Source organism: Microtus ochrogaster, chromosome 4 (assembly GCF_000317375.1).
Source record: "Microtus ochrogaster isolate Prairie Vole_2 chromosome 4, MicOch1.0, whole genome shotgun sequence".
NCBI classification, from domain to species: domain Eukaryota; kingdom Metazoa; phylum Chordata; class Mammalia; order Rodentia; family Cricetidae; genus Microtus; species Microtus ochrogaster.
This window is the reverse complement of record NC_022011.1, coordinates 47,781,827-47,797,131: the sequence shown is the minus strand read 5'-3', so window position 1 is coordinate 47,797,131 and position 15,305 is coordinate 47,781,827. Positions and strand designations below refer to the sequence as shown.

Sequence of the window (15,305 nt, the reverse complement as noted above, 5' to 3'; positions counted from 1 at the left end):
CCCTCCCTCCCTCCCTCTCTCTCTCTCTCTCTCTCTCTCTCTCTCTCTCTCTCTCTCAACAGGATTTAGATCTGGCTGTCCTAGAACTCACTCTGTAGATGAGGCTGCCTTGAACTCACAGAGATCCTCCTGCCTCTGCCTCCCGAGTGCTGGGATTAAAGGCGTGTGCCACCACTGCCCAGCTAGGAACTTATTCTTAATTGTTTTAACTGCAAACCGAGCCCTTAACCTATCAGGGACACGTTTCCTGTTTTGGTCTCACAGTATATATACTTTCTATCATACATAATCTCATTTTGCATATCCGCCTATGTTTGTGGACACATGGCTCCTTCCACACTTGACTATTGTGAATGAGGTTGCTATGAATATGGAAGACAAACATCTCATTTAGATGCCACTTTCAATTTTGGGGGGTTTATGCTGTCTATTATTATTATTGTTGTTATTATTATTATTATTATTATTATTATTTTTGAGACAGAGTTTTTTCTGTGTAGTTTTGGAGCCTGTCCTGGAACTAGCTCTTGTAGACCAGGCTGGCCTCGAATTTACAGAGATCCACCTGTCTCTGTCTCCCTGCTGGGATTAAAGGCGTGCACCCTCACCGCCCGGTTTCTCTATTTCTTTGTCATTCACCATCCAGCAAAAGGCGGGGACAACCTGACTCTCCACCCGGAGATCACACTTCGTGGCCAATCCTCTCATTTAGTCAGACTGGCGCTATTCTCCAAGGTGTACACTGGCGCTCACAGGAGAGCCAGGCACGTCTCAAACTACACATCCCAGAACCCTCCCAGGACAACGTCATCAGAAAGTGCCGCGCGCCGCTCAGGCTGCAGGTTCCCGAAAGCCGGCTGTGGCAGCTGCGACATGGCGGACGTGCTGAGCGTTGGGGTGAACCTGGAGGCGTTTTCACAGGCCATCAATGCCATCCAGGCGCTACGCTCCAGCGTGAGTAGGGTGTTCGACTGCCTTAAGGATGGCATGCGCAACAAGGAGACGCTGGAGGGCCGTGAGAAGGCCTTCATCGCGCACTTTCAGGACAACTTGCATTCGGTCAACCGGGACCTCAAGTAGGTACTGGCTGAAGGAATCCGGGTCGAGGACCCTCCTGGCACCTATCCCGCCGGGATCCCACGTCAGTCTTTCCAGACACGGGCTGCTCTTCCTTGTCGTGTTTCCACTGTCTATTTCGTTTGTCCCCAGGTCCCTACCAGCCTCTCAGGGACTCCTTGTCCCTCGTCCCGTTACCTAGTATTCGTTCTGTTGGCCATTTGGTTCTGGTTGTCTTCTGCGGTCCTCGGTCTCCTTTGTGGCGGTCGCATTCTGACGAGGAAACGTGCTCTTTGCAGGAACGTCCACTTCACTGATCTTACCAGTTTTCTTACCTGTAGGCCCCTGGGCACCATCGCATCTGGCCAGACTACCCGTTAACGCTGTTGCTGGCTCAGTTTAGTACCGGTCGGTCGAGCTCCAATTCCCATCCTCACCGCCGGAATTCATCGGTTCTACCTCACCACACTCTCGAACACTACCCCCTGTTACCTTTTTGCCTCTTTCCATTTCTCCTCAGCACTTCACCTTCATTCCTTTTGTTCAGCTCCTTCTTAACGGAGACCTAATCTCACATCCGTCAACTAGGCAAATTCCTCATGCCTATCCTATTTTTAAGAAGGAAGGATTTATCTGGGTTCACAGTTTCAGAGGACTCAGCCCACTGCAGTGGAAAAGGCATAGGAGCATCTTATCCCTAATACTTCTTAATTTGTGGTCTTGGGGATTGATTACATATTTACTTTTGTTCTTATAAGACCCCTTCTTTTACTTCATTAGTGTGTTAAGAATTAACTGATCCGGGTGGTGGTGGCGCACGCCTTTAAACCCCCCCCCCCCCCCCCCCCCCCCCCCCCCCCCCGCACTCAAGAGGCAGAGGCAGGCAGATCTCTGTGAGTTCGAGGCCAGCCTGATCTACAGAAACAGTTCCAAGGCAGTCAGGGCTACACAGAGAAAATTAACTGAGAGGACATTTGTCAGATACCTGGTCCATAGTAGCCCCACCCCCACCCCAGACAGGATTTCTTTGTATATCCTTGGCTATCATATCCTCAAACTGGATTGTAGACCAGAACTCACAGAGATCCACCCGCCTCTGCCCCCTGAGTGCTGGGATTAAAGGTGTGTGCAACCACGCCCAGCTTAGTAGGTATTTCTTGTTTGCCTGAACTTGTATTCTTTTCTTGTCTTAGAAGGTTAGAATTTAAAGACTTCGACCTTCTATTTCTGAAATTGCCCTTAACAGGAGCAGCATTTGGTGAGCTAATCACTTAGAGTCTCTGGACAGATTGGGATTCCTTTCTCCCATCCCATGTTTCTCCACAGCGCCTGGTTCTTGCACATGACAGGCAAGTTCTTCACTACTCAGCTAAGCCCCAGGACTCCCCACACCCCCCGGTTTGGTCTGGCAGGATGGAGGAGGAAGTGGTAACCCCTATAACCCATATCCCTTAGATTGCACATGTACACATTGTTGATTGCAGTGTCAGCAACAGGTAATTCCTGCCCTGCTTGAGGGTGATACCCCACCCCCATCACCATCACACCCACTTCATTTCACTTTCCCCCTCTGGCTTTCTAGTGGGGGATTTCTGGTGGGTGGCTTTCTAGTGGCTTTTCACTGTAGAAACATTGGCGATGTTGACAAGAAGATGGTGGCTGATTGGTCTAGATTGGTTGCGGCATGGGAGTGGTTGACAGAGGCTTGTTGGCAGCTGGGCCATGTCCTCAGAATCCACTCATGGAGTGTGTGGCTTCCCTGTTAGCCCACTTTCCCAGGCTTCTCCCTAGTTCCCCTGCTAGACTGAGTGCGTTTGTTTGACACAGCCCCTCGATGGTGTCTTCCCATTCCCTTTGTTTATTTTATCTCTTTGTTTTGCTAAAGCTTTGCCATCTGTGAAGCTTCCTGCACAAATCTATCCCAACGTGAAATGATAAATAATCATGATTTATTCAGGTACTTGCTGCTCTGCCAAATGGAGTGATCAGCACGTGGGTCTGGAAATCCTGAATGAGAGGTAGTTTTATGTCACAGTGCAAGGTCCCTGACCGTCTGCTCTCCTCTCTAGATGAATCTGAGTTGTTAAACCCTGACTTCTGGGAAACCTTCCGTTTCTCTGTCCCCTTAGATTTGTTTCCTTTTGGAATGGCATGAGACACCTACATTTTGTTTTGTTTTGTTTTGTTTGTCTCATTGTGTAGCCCTGATTGGTCTGGAACTTGCTATGTAGACCAGGCTGGTCTCAAATTATCATGAATCCATCTGCCTCTGCCTCCCCAGTGCTGGGATTAAAGGGCTGGGCCTCCGTGACTGGTTTCCACTGTATGTTTGAAATGACAGCTCTCAGGCATTCTCTTGTTAGTCCCTAGTCTTTTTCTAAAGCTCTTAAGAGACGTGTGGTGGCACCAGCCTTGAACAGTGTGCTTGACTCTGATGGAGTGAAGTAGACTCGGGTTTATGTTGTGTCTCTTTTTACTTTTAGTGAACTGGAACGTCTGAGCAATCTGGTAGGCAAGCCATCTGAGAACCACCCTCTTCACAACAGCGGCTTGTTAAGCCTGGATCCTGTGCAGGACAAAACTCCACTCTACAGCCAACTTCTGCAAGCCTACAAATGGTCCAACAAGGTAAGGCGGCCGTAGAAGGAGCCAAGAGAGCGAAGCCCAGTGTTTCTCCCAGAAATGCCGAGCTTGAAAGCAAGTTCTCTTTGGCATCTCGGAATCTGCATGAGCTATAGAGTTGGAATTTTAGGGTTTTCTATAAGTGCTATTTCATCCCTTTGAAGCCTTTGGAGTTGATAATGATGATCCTGTAGTTACATTTGGAAAGGGTTCCTAGATCAGAGGTACTTAGCCTGGAGATTGGTGTGGAGAGCAGATTATGGAACCCTGCATGGTCCATGTAGTGTGGTGTGCTATGGTGTGTTACATACAGTGTGTTGTGTTGCTACAGAAGGTGTGCTGTGGTGTGTGCCTGAGGAAGGTGAATCTGTCCTAGCTTTCCTCAGTTTATCAGGAGGCCTTCACTGTTAGAAGTTGAAAGACTGGCGATGGGAGGGCTTAGCTGCCCACATTTGTGCAGCCTCGCATTGTCTTTTCTGTCACGGTGGAAGACTGTCAGGAGAGTGCTGTTGGTTAAAGGATGCTCCACTGTCTCCTACACACATCTGAACGTGTGCTACAGTGTGACTGTTGTCATGTGGTTGAGTGGGCAGGCCCATGGTGTGGCTCTCCAGAAAGCCGGAAGAGAGCTCAACATTTGTCTAGAATAACAGGAACCACTGGGCTTCCAAACCCTAAGCAGTTTGCTGGCCTGTGAGTTTCTTTTGTGTGTCTGCTGTGTGTGGTGTGTTTTCCTGCTGACGAGAAACTGGCGCATACTTGAGGGACAAGTTTGGAGACCTGTTGATTGTGAATGGTTATACTCCTCCAGGTCCACCCTTCGCCCTTCCTCTCCTGTGCTCTCCCTGTGTCTGGGAGACAGATGAGCCTTGATAGTCTTTCTGCTGTGTCATTTTTTTTGCCTTAGAATTTCTCCGGTGGGCTTATTTTAGTGTTTTCTTTGGAGTGAGCTGGAGATTCAGGAAGATGATTTTCTCTGGGGACTGAAAGAATTTTGACTCTGAATATATTGATTTGGCTTTTAAGACCTTTCCCCCAAATTCTGTGGTGCCAGGTATAGAAACCCACCCTGGAGTTGGAGGAAACTTTGGCACATCAAAAATGATCAGTAAAATGAACAGTCAGGGAACTAACTCCGTTTCGAAGCTGAGCTTTTGAAGGTTAACGTGTGCATAGCTGTGCCACTTAGGTGCTGCTTAGGGCTTGCTGGCTTTTGTTGCTCTGAGACTCTCCTAGTGGAGGGATTGTCTAACAGCTTCAGAGTTCTGCATCCTTATGCCCAGAGAGCTCCCAGTGACTGCTCGGCCCTGTGCGGTGGGTGCCTTGGAGAGGGTTAACTGGATCAGTGAGCGGGAGTCTTAGCTTGGCTCATTGGGGTGGTTTTCCTTGGTGTTGGTGAGGGCCATTTCCTAAAAGAAGACTGTGCTAGTCTGTTCTCATTATTGTAAGGAAGTACCTGAGGTGGAGTAGCTTTATAGAGGAGAGACAGTTATTTAGGCCTTGGTTTTAGAGATGCCAGGTCGGGTGCTGCCTTGGCTTGATTCTGAAGAGGATTTCATGGCAGAGAGTATCATAGCAGTAGGTGAACATGTAGGAAGGACAGAGCTCATTGCCAGACAGGAGGTCAGAGAGGCTGCTGTCCCTGGTTGACCTAGGGATAAGGACCTCTTAATAGGTTCCACCTCTTGGTTTTTCCATGCAGAGTCTCTTTGTAACTTTGGAGCCTGTTCTGGAACTAGCTCTGTAGACCAGACTGGCTTTGAACTCACAGAGATCCATCTGCCTCTGAGTGCTGGGATTAAAGGTGTGTGCCACCACTGCATGGCAGGTTCCAGCTCTTAACAGATCATCACTATGCTGAGGATAATCCCTCTCACCTGTGAAGCTTGGTGGGGAGGTGACAGCCCTCACTTAAACATACCCACCCAGAGCAGAAGGCACCAGGCAGAAACAGTGGCAGTTGCTGGGGCCAGAGCCCCTTGCTTTCTAGTCTGCCCTGTGGAAGCTTTCTGGTTTTCCTGGGGGGTGTGCCTGGTGAGTGGGTGGAAGCCGGTCAGCAGATGCGTGGCTGGACTCGACTCCTAGAAAATCCAGTGTTTGGATGAGGAAATCCTATTGCTGTGTTACATGGGCGGAGAGCCCGAGCAATGAGAGCTTTTTAGTGGGATCCTTTGGGCTGGGTGACAGAGATGCCTAGTCTTTCATTGAAGTGATGGCAACTTATGTTTGAACAATGCTACTTTCATAACTTAAGGAATTAGATTGGCTGACTGTGAAAACAAGTCCTGGCCCTTGCCTTTGTCCTAAGGAGGGGAAAATTTTTATTAAGGAAATAAATATGTGTGTTTGGAATCTTTGCCTTAAGATGCTACAGGTTAAAATCTTATGGAAGCTTGTCATAGATTAAATCCTATAGTCGCTGTTGGAGAGCTTTGGAGGCTTTAGGCGTGGGCCTGATGCGCAGTGATGTGGTGATAGGCTTATAAAGCCACAGTGTCCTCACTGGTCCCTGTGTCACCAGCAGAAGAGTTCAACTTCCTGTGTTAGAGCCAGGCAGAATGAAGCCCTGGGAACCGGCCTTGTCATAGCTCCCAGCTGGACTACAGTTTGAGTTTGGTTGCTGTTTGTTTGTTTTCCCCTGAAACTTGATGGTTAAGTTTTCAACTTAGAAAACATTTCTCCCCTTTGGCCACATCTTAGAAATTCATGTGATATTTTATTCAGTGTGCGTGCATTTCCATGGTTTATCAAAAGTTAGGGAATACATTGTATGTGGGTCTTCAGACTTTCTTCCAGGGCAGACATTACTAATCAGCTGTTGCATTCTTTGCTGCTCAAGCTGTTTGTGGATTGGCTCTGAACTGTATGAATGCTCTGTGGCTAGGCTGCAGGAGACTTGACTTCTGTAGCAGGACATGACTCAGGGAAAGATTTAGGATTATGGGAGCCATAAAACCAGAAAGGGATGAAGAAAGCCAGGGTGAGGGTACCTTATGTATAGTTTTCCAAGAAACTAAAGAAATAGCCTTAGGAAAGAAACTAGTATTCTCATTTTCAGCTGTTGACATGCAAGAGGCCAATCATTAATTATGTGTTTTTCTTGCTTCTGTAAATGAGAAGAGATTTTAATTGCTAAGCCTTCACCATTCATCATTTTATCCAAGGAATTTAAAGCAGTGTGTGCAGCAATGTGTGAAGGGAGGTGGGTATCTTGCCCATGTCAGCTTTCTGTGCTGTGCTGAGAATGGAAGGGCGCGGGAAAAGGCTTGGACACCACCCATTTCGTGGTGGGCTTCCTGTGCTGGTGGCCATAGAAAGGTCTCATGCATGTCAATCACTACTCATTTTCTTTGGAGGAATTTTCCTAATTTTTGTAAAGTCAGTTGGAATATTAATTGCATGGTAGTTGGCATAATTGTTAGAATAACACATTCAAAGATTAATCTAATTTACGGAAATGGTGTCAAATCGCTGTGAGCAGCACTTTCCCCATGCTGATTCGAGGAAAGAGCTGAGCTTCTGACTCCGATGCACCTATAGGTAATTGTTCAGCAGAAGGGTGACAAGCTCTCTCCACTTGGGCAGAAAATAATTGGCATCAGCACTGTCCCTGCTGTAGTCAGTGTAGACTTTGTCACTTGTCATGCTCAGATATGAGAGACTGAACTTGTCCTGAAGGTCCCTTTCTGAGGATTCCAGCCTCCTGTCACCAGCCTTTTAATTTCAGGCATTGATGATTTTCACTTGTTTGTGGCAGAGGCTGCTTTGTGTAAAACCCTCTGTGGTCCCAGCAGGAGTTTGATCCCAGCAACTCCTGTGCCTGAAGTTAGAAGGTCCACAGATGCTTAAGTCCCTCACATAAAATGATGCCGTATTTGCATTTAACTGTATACATTGCCTTTTCTTTCTTTCTGTGCTTTTGGAGATGGGTTCTTGCTGTGTTGCTGAGGCATCTGCCAAGTGATCCTTCTCCCTCAGCCTCCTGAGTAGCTGGAATGTAAGCATGCACTACCATGCCCACCTTCTCCCATGTGCGTCACATGGTCACTGGGTGACATGCTACCCAGTACCATGTGGTTACTATGTGGATGGCTGCTGCACGGTCTTTCCCAGACAGTAATGACAAGGAATAGCCTGTAGACGTTAAGTATAAGAGCTGTATTTTCCACTAGGAGTTGGTTGAGCCTGCAGATTCACCAACAAGAACTAGGGGAGGGCTCACAGCATCGGCATAGACGAACCCACCATGATTTTGCTTTTCCTCGGTGATACTGGGAGTAGCAAAGACTCCAACTACTTGAGTTGGGAAAGACCAACAGACCAAGATGCTGTTGCTGCCTCCCTCTCTCCTCCCCTCTTCATTCTACTTTTCTAACATCTTTAATGTTTGTTTGTTTATTTTTGGTTTTCTTGGTGTAATAGTCCTGGCTGTCCTGGAAGTCACTTTGAACACTAATCTGGCCTCAAACTCAGAGATCCTCTGCCTTCCCAATGTTGGGATTAAAGGTGTTTTACTGCCACATCTGATTCAATGCTCTATTTATTTATTTGTTTGTTCACTTTTTGTTTTTTGAGACAGGGTTTCTCTGTGTATCCCTGGCTGTAGAACTCACTCTGTAGACCAAGCTGGCCTCAAACTCAGAGATCCGCCTACCTCTGCCTCCCAAGAGCTGGGATTAAAGGTGTGTGCCACCACCGCGTGGCCTAATGTTTTATTTTTAAAAGAAGGGTTTTAGGCTTGCTGCAGTGGTGCACACCTTTAATCCCAGCATTTGAGGGGCAGATGCAGTTTAGGTCAGGAAAGGCTTTAATCTGCTTAGCTCTCTACTCACCTGTCCCTGAGGAGAGTTGAGGCAGGAACTTGAAGGCTTACTATTCCACGCAGCAATTTCTCTGACCAAGGACTCACCTCGTAGCCAACAAAGTACAGCAGGAACCATGGAGGATGTTGGTTCCTGGCTGACTCCCATCCTAGCTTGTACTCAGCTAGCTTCCTTATATAATTCAGGATCACCTAGCTAGGGCTTGTGCTACCACAGTGGATGGGGCCTTCTTATGTGGGGGTCCCTGCAAGCATCAGTGCTAGCAGAGAAATGAACAATGAGAGGCAAGAAGGGAAACTTGGCTCAGCCTGGCTTAGTTGGTACTAGTTCAAACTTCTAGAGAGTCTGACATGGTACAATTTTGGAAAAAAGGCTTCCTGGTATAATATAATCTCTTATGCACTAGGAGGCATAATTACATTGAAATTCAAAGTACATGTGACTATGAAGATGGGTTCTATAGCTTAAGGGCCTAGGATCTGTGTGGCCTCTATAGCATAGAGGTCAGCAGGCTATAAAGGACCTGTGTGTGACAGCTCCCCTAAGGATGAGTTCTGTTGACTGATAAAGCTAAAAATAAAGGTCTAAGGAGGGAGGAGCTGGCATAAACATTCTGAGGCTTTGTGTCTGGTCTGGTACAGATAGCAAAGATCATGTGGTCATTAACAATATCCACTCCCAACCTTCTGTGTGGAAAATGGGTTTTCATTTTTTCCTTTGGGGAAGACAACCCTATGTGATTAATATTCCTTGTTTCCATAGCTATCTGTGGGTGCAAGGACCTTTGTGCTCTCAATACTCCTACAATCAAGACTGTCCCCTTCAGAACTTCCCATAGACCAGTCTGATCTGGACAAGTCCTCAGTTGAGACTCCCCTTTCAGATGACTCTAAGCTATGGAAATTGTTGAGTAACTAGGACACTGGTACAAACAGGTCCTTGTGTTTGCCTGACAGACACTTTACTGACTGAGCCATTTTCCTATCAATAATTTCTGTTCTAGTGTCTTCCTTGCCAATAGACCAGGCCCCGACTATTTTCTGTGCATATCTGACATGTTTAAGGACACAAGTTCACACAGGTGATGATGGGATAACAGTTACCTAAATATTTGTTATTATGGTACCTGGTACTATTCTGGGAAAGGTGTTAGGTACCAGTATTACAGGTGCTTTCTCCCAAACCTGGCCTCATGGCACCTACTGTCACATGCCCACCTGCTGGCAGAGTGGAACAACTGGTATTGACTGTGTAGTTAGCCTCGGACCTACACCTCCCTATAGGAGGGGTTTCATGGGAGGCATCACAGACTGCATAGCAACACTACTGAACAGGAAACCGACATCCAAGCACCCTGCTGGCCCTCCACATGTCCTGAGGCTTGGACCTGTGCAGGCCTGGATGCAGGTTTTAGAGTCAGGCTGCCTGGGTTCTGATCCAGCTCTGTGCTCACCCAGTGCCTTGGCTAAGTGGTAAACTTCCTGAGTGGGGGTGTCCTGACTGAAATGAGGCTAGAACTAGGGTTTGTATCATAGTGTTGGTGAAGTAGAGATAATGTCTTTAAAATGCATTGACTGTTGATGGTGGCATGTAGTTCAGTAGTAGATCGTCCAACTGTTTTAGCATATAAGAGGTTCTGGCTTTCATCTTCAGATGACAAAATAAAAGCCAAAACTGTCCTTAGCTAACTCCCACATAGTAAGTGTTGAATGAATGGTGACTGTGCACAGCACATGGTCGTGTGCACATGCATGTGCATCTGGCGTGTACAGTTGTGCAGCTGTGTGCTCACATGTGTGAACTCAGGGCCTGAGCACCTTAGTTCACAGTCCTTTACCTCAGGGTGTGAGACTAACCTTCCTGGTTTTCTCCTTAGCTTTCTAAGTTGGGCATGTTTCAGAGAGATGATTAGGAGGTCTAAGTGATAAGGTAGGGCTGATGGTACTGAATACATAAGCAGCAATGAGGAGAGACTCCCAGGATGCTCTGGCCTCCCTGTCCCTGTCATTGTCACCAGATCTCCCACCATTATGTTTGTATTGTCTCCGGAAGGTCTTCAAAGTACCTGAGCAAGAGTAGCAACTCATCACACATGAGTGTAAGTTAGTATGAGGGTCAGGTTTTTCCTTGTAAAACCTGGGGTGTAGAGTGAGGTATTGGGAGTTTGGTGAAGGGTTGTTAATTGTGAGGCATACTGGTATGGAGAGCTTCCTTAGAAGAAGCCACAGAGAGGGATGAGAAGGCCACAGGGATTTTCTTTCTGAGCCCAGTCGAGCAGACCCCAGTGTCCAAACCATAGAAGATTCACCTGGAGATTCAGAAAGACCTCTTGTCATGGAGTTTAGAATTGTGATTGCTCCCATGGTCCTCTGCTTCAGGGGATGCTGTGTGCCTGCCTACTGCTGTAGGAACAGGTTGAACACAAAGACCAATTTGGAAAGAAGAATTTGGATTATTCCTAGTAAGTCACTGGCATTATGATCAAGTGAGTTTTGTGCCCTTCTGGGCAGCTACTGGTTCAGAGTTGTCACCAGGGTAACAACCCATTGTGGTGACTAGATGGTGAGCAGTCACGTGGCTCCTGTGCCATCTGATGCCGGTGGGCTTCCACAGGCTGACTGAGGGGTTGGGCTGGTTGTGCTTGGAAGGCCCTTTCTGCTCTGACCCTGAAAGGCCCAGTGGCAATATTGATGCCTGCCTGTGTGTAGGGCGGAACGCTTCCTGGGGCTGGAGAGGACCTCTCCCCGCTCTTCTCTTCTGAAGCATGGGGAGCTGCCGTCCATGCTCCAAGCAAGTGGCAGAGCAAGGCAGCCTTGAGGGCTCAGTGGAAAATTACCTTGCAAAGCTTCTCCAGAGCCTTGGCTCTTGCAGTGCGCCCGTATAAATGCTAATGAGAGTCAGGTGATGCCCCATAACGGAAATGGTTTCTAGCCCAAGGCTTCAGGCCAGTCCACATCTCAATGTTCTTATTAGTTGTGGTTTGTGAAAATGGTCACCTTATTGTTTCTGTGACCCAGAGCTGGACTATCCGTGGGCAGCTGCAGCTCTGTAACAGACCTGTGGCTTTCTTTTCTTTACTCCTGCTCCGCACCTTTGTTTCTGCAGTGCTAGGGATGGAACCTGGGGCCTTATGCACATTCTGCAAGCACTCTGCCCTGAGCTGTACTCCCAGCTTTGCTAGCCTTTGCAGGACTGAAGGGGTGTGCGGTTTATATATAGTCCAGAGCCTTTTGTAGATTGTTCCTTCCCTGCACTGTCCATGTCATTTCTCCTCAGCCTCAGTGCAGTGGGTGGGAGGGAAGCATGTCATTGTGTAGACAGGGAATTGGGGTTGTTTCTTGTTCCCCTGTCTCTTCCTGGTGGGCAGGCTGGAGCAGAGCCGTAAGATAGTGCTTCTTCTCATTGCTCCGCTCTTTCTGGGCCATCTCATTAGCGCCGCAGTTCATGCATCACCCAACCACCACGCCTACCTCTTCCATCCTAGACTCCCCTGAGATCGTTCCTGTCTATCACAGTGCCCACAAGAAAGACACTTGTCCTTTGCTACTCTGGGACTCACAGACATGCAGTCCAGATGGAAAGTCTTGCTCCACTGCCAGCCCTGCTCCTCATGGTGGGACCTAGCATTATGGACAGGCCCTGCATTAGCGTGAGTGCTGGAGCTTTCACAACCACCAACATCTCTTGTGGCCGTCTTGTACCATCCTGTCCACCCTTGTACCATCCTGTCCACCCTTGTACCATCCTGTCCACCCTCTCCTCAGGCTGCTGCTAAGGGCCGTGCTCAGCTGCTGTCTCTGGCATCTCCTCTCTAGTGAACTTGTGTGCTCCAGATTTCACAGCACGGTATCTGTCATTCTCCAGTGATCCCTGGGGAATGATTCCAGCCCCATTGTTGGTATGAAAGCATTCTAGCAACAGTGCGCAGGAAGCTGAGTGTTACCCAGCCTCAGTTTCTGAGAAATGGTCCTGGCAGTCCTGCCTGTGAGAGTCGCTCTGATGGTGACTTGAGTTGGCTTCCGTCTGTGGTCTCCAGGTGACTCACGTTACTTCCCACTTGCCCTCCTCAGTCCTTTCCATCTCCTCTTCCTGCAGAAACAAAAGAAAATTTCACATACACAGAAATAAGAATTACATAACTCTTGTCATAGCTGCAGCTGACAATTTGACATACCCGGAAGGGAAGAGGGAACTTTAACTGAAGAATTGCCTCCACCAGATTGGCCTGTGGGCATGTCTATGGTACATTTTTTTGGACTAATAATTGATGTAGGAGGGCCTAGCCTACTGTGGGCAGTGTCATTTCTAGGCAGGTGGGCCTGGTCTATATAAGAAAGATAGTTGAAGCTGGGCATGGTGGCTTACGCCTTTAATCCCAGCACTTGGAAGGCAGAGACAGATGGAGCTCTGAGTTCTAGGTCACCTTGGTCTGCAAAGTGAGTTCAGCAACAGCGGCGTCTGCACGGAGAAGTACTGTCTTTTTTTTTTTTTTTTTTGGTTTTTTCGAGACAGGGTTTCTCTGTGGTTTTGGAGCCTGTCCTGGAACTCCCTTTGTAGACCAGGCTGGTCTCGAACTCACAGAGATCCGCCTGCCTCTGCTTCCCGAGTGCTGGGATTACAGGCGTGCGCCACCGCCCCCCCCCCCCCCCCCCCCCCCCCCCCGCCTAGTACTGCCTTTTTAAAAAAACAAACAAACAACAGCAACAACAAAGAAAGGCAATTGAGGAGGCCAGAGGGAGCATGCCAGGAAGCAGCCTTTCTCTGTGGTTTCTGCTTCTGGTTCCTGCCTTGAGTTCCTGTCCCAGCTTCCCTAGACTTACTTAACCTGTAAGTCAAATTAAACTCCCCCTCCTCCTCGTTGCTTTTACTCGGTGTTTTAGCACAGCAGCAGAAAAGCAAACGAGGACATTTGGTAACCGAGCTTGATAATTCAGAACATTTTACAGTCTTGCTTCATTCATCCTGTCCTGAACGCTTTTCTTTTTGGTGAAGGGGTAGGGCTGGTCAGGTCACACTGTGGGCCTGGGCTGGCCACAGCTTCATAATTCTCCTGCCTTTGTCTTCTGGGTGTTAGCATTACTAGCATGCACTCGCCCCCTCCCAGCAGGACCAGAGTGCTTTAAAGCAAGACCTAGACACGGTGTCATTTAGTGTGTGCATTCTTCATTGTTCTGCTCTGGCTTCCCACTCACCGATGCTCTTTTGCGGATTTTATCTTATAGAACGAATTGCAGTCTACCAAGGGCCTCTGCGCATGCTCTTCCATCTCCCGTCCCGTTTCTTTGTGGAAAAGTCTTGGTCACTTGGGGCTCGTCTTTCTGTTCCTTGTTTTCTGAAAGCCTGCGGTGTATCCAGCTAGGTGTCCCATTGTCACTTTTACCTCGCTATACCTGCTTAACTGCCTTTCTGCCTCAAGCCTGCTCCTACTTCGGGCAGTTACTGAAGCCTGTAGGGTCTTAGTGTATTGGACACAAGACTGATCTCCAGAGTGGTTCTGATCTTTCTGGTCTTTTGTGTTGATTTTCAGTGTCTCATGAGAACTGTGTATGGATGGCATCTCCAACTCAGGGCAGGGCACACAATGGGATTTCAAAGAAGTTATTGCTGTTGACTTGCTTTGTGTCCTCCTCTCTGCCCTGTAGATTTTGTCTTTCGCTCGTCGTGGCCTTCCGCAGATTTCCTCGTGCTCATTAGAGGACCGTGGGAGGGGGTGTGGATGTGGAAACAAGCGCCTTCTCTCTCCACCTCTCTCACGGCCATCCCTGCTCTTGGGGCTCCTCGGGGCTGAAGTCAGGATTCTGCCAGATTGGGGAGATGAAGTGTGCATCTATTTTGCCTCTTGCCTGCTGCACTGTCCTTTGGCTCCGGGACTTGCTCTCGGCCTTTCTCCCGGTGTGTGTGTTCCCTTGCTGCAGTCCCTCATTTGTTTGGGAGATGCAGCTCACTGCAGTTCCTTGGGCTGGAGAGGCTTGTTGCTGGGGTTAGTTCCTCCTGGCCAGGGCCGGCCTGGGCCTCTTCTTGCTGACTTAACAGGGACTGGAGCTCCCTGGTCTCTTGGCTCAACTAGCAGGTCCTGGCAAACCAGAACTTCTGCTCTCTCCCCCATCCTCAGGCTTGGTTGTGTAGCCACAGTTGTTCCAGCCCTGTGAGCTGGAGGTGCTTTCTCAAATGGCCAGCGTTATTTGTTGCCCTCTGAGGAAGCTGAAGCTGTGACTGTGCTCTGCTGCTGCCAGCCCCTGCCTGGGGTGCCTGGTGGATTCGTGTGTAACCCTCCTCTGTCCTGTAGAGGCAAGCGGAGAGAGTCTCATCTGTCACTGTCCTTTGACCGTTATGTGGCTGCACTGATCACACTGTATTAAGGCTTGTCCAGTCTTGCCCCCTTTTTTACAGGATTGGAACTGTGGGTTCCTTTGGATACCTAGTATCTGGTAGACACTTGGTGACCGAGACTCACCCTGCTATATTTTCAAGAAAACTCAAGGGCTATGCCTCTTCAGCTGAGCAGGAGACCCCAAGGGCTCAGCAATCAGCTAGGCCACCGTACCTCTTCCCAGTTAGAATGGTGGGAGCCACGGTCCAGACACATGACAAAGTAGAGAGACTCATCAGTGACGGTTGTGATCCTTTAACAGGCAGGCCAAGACCCAGCCCAGGTGTGGGTGTGGTCAGAGAGCCCCTTGGCTGTCCTGGGCAGAACAGCCCTAGGCCCCTCCTCATTAGAGAGGCAGCTGCTGATACATTAAGTTGGGGGTCTGCGCAAGCAACTGACTTTTGTTCCGGGACTCTCCATGAAGGAGAATTGGA

At 48.6% G+C, this 15,305-nt stretch overlaps 1 protein-coding gene across 1 annotated transcript in view; it reads left to right on the top strand.

Annotated features, from left to right (window-relative positions):
• Positions 1 to 859: 859 nt before the first annotated feature.
• Positions 860 to 15,305, top strand: part of Med27 (mediator complex subunit 27) — a 190,152-nt gene continuing 175,706 nt past the window's right edge. Inside the window, exons 1-2 of the mRNA XM_005346174.2 lie at positions 860 to 1,076; positions 3,540 to 3,684. Of these exons, the coding sequence (XP_005346231.1) occupies positions 874 to 1,076; positions 3,540 to 3,684 (348 nt within the window). The 5' untranslated portion in view covers positions 860 to 873. The remainder of the gene's footprint in view (positions 1,077 to 3,539; positions 3,685 to 15,305) is intronic.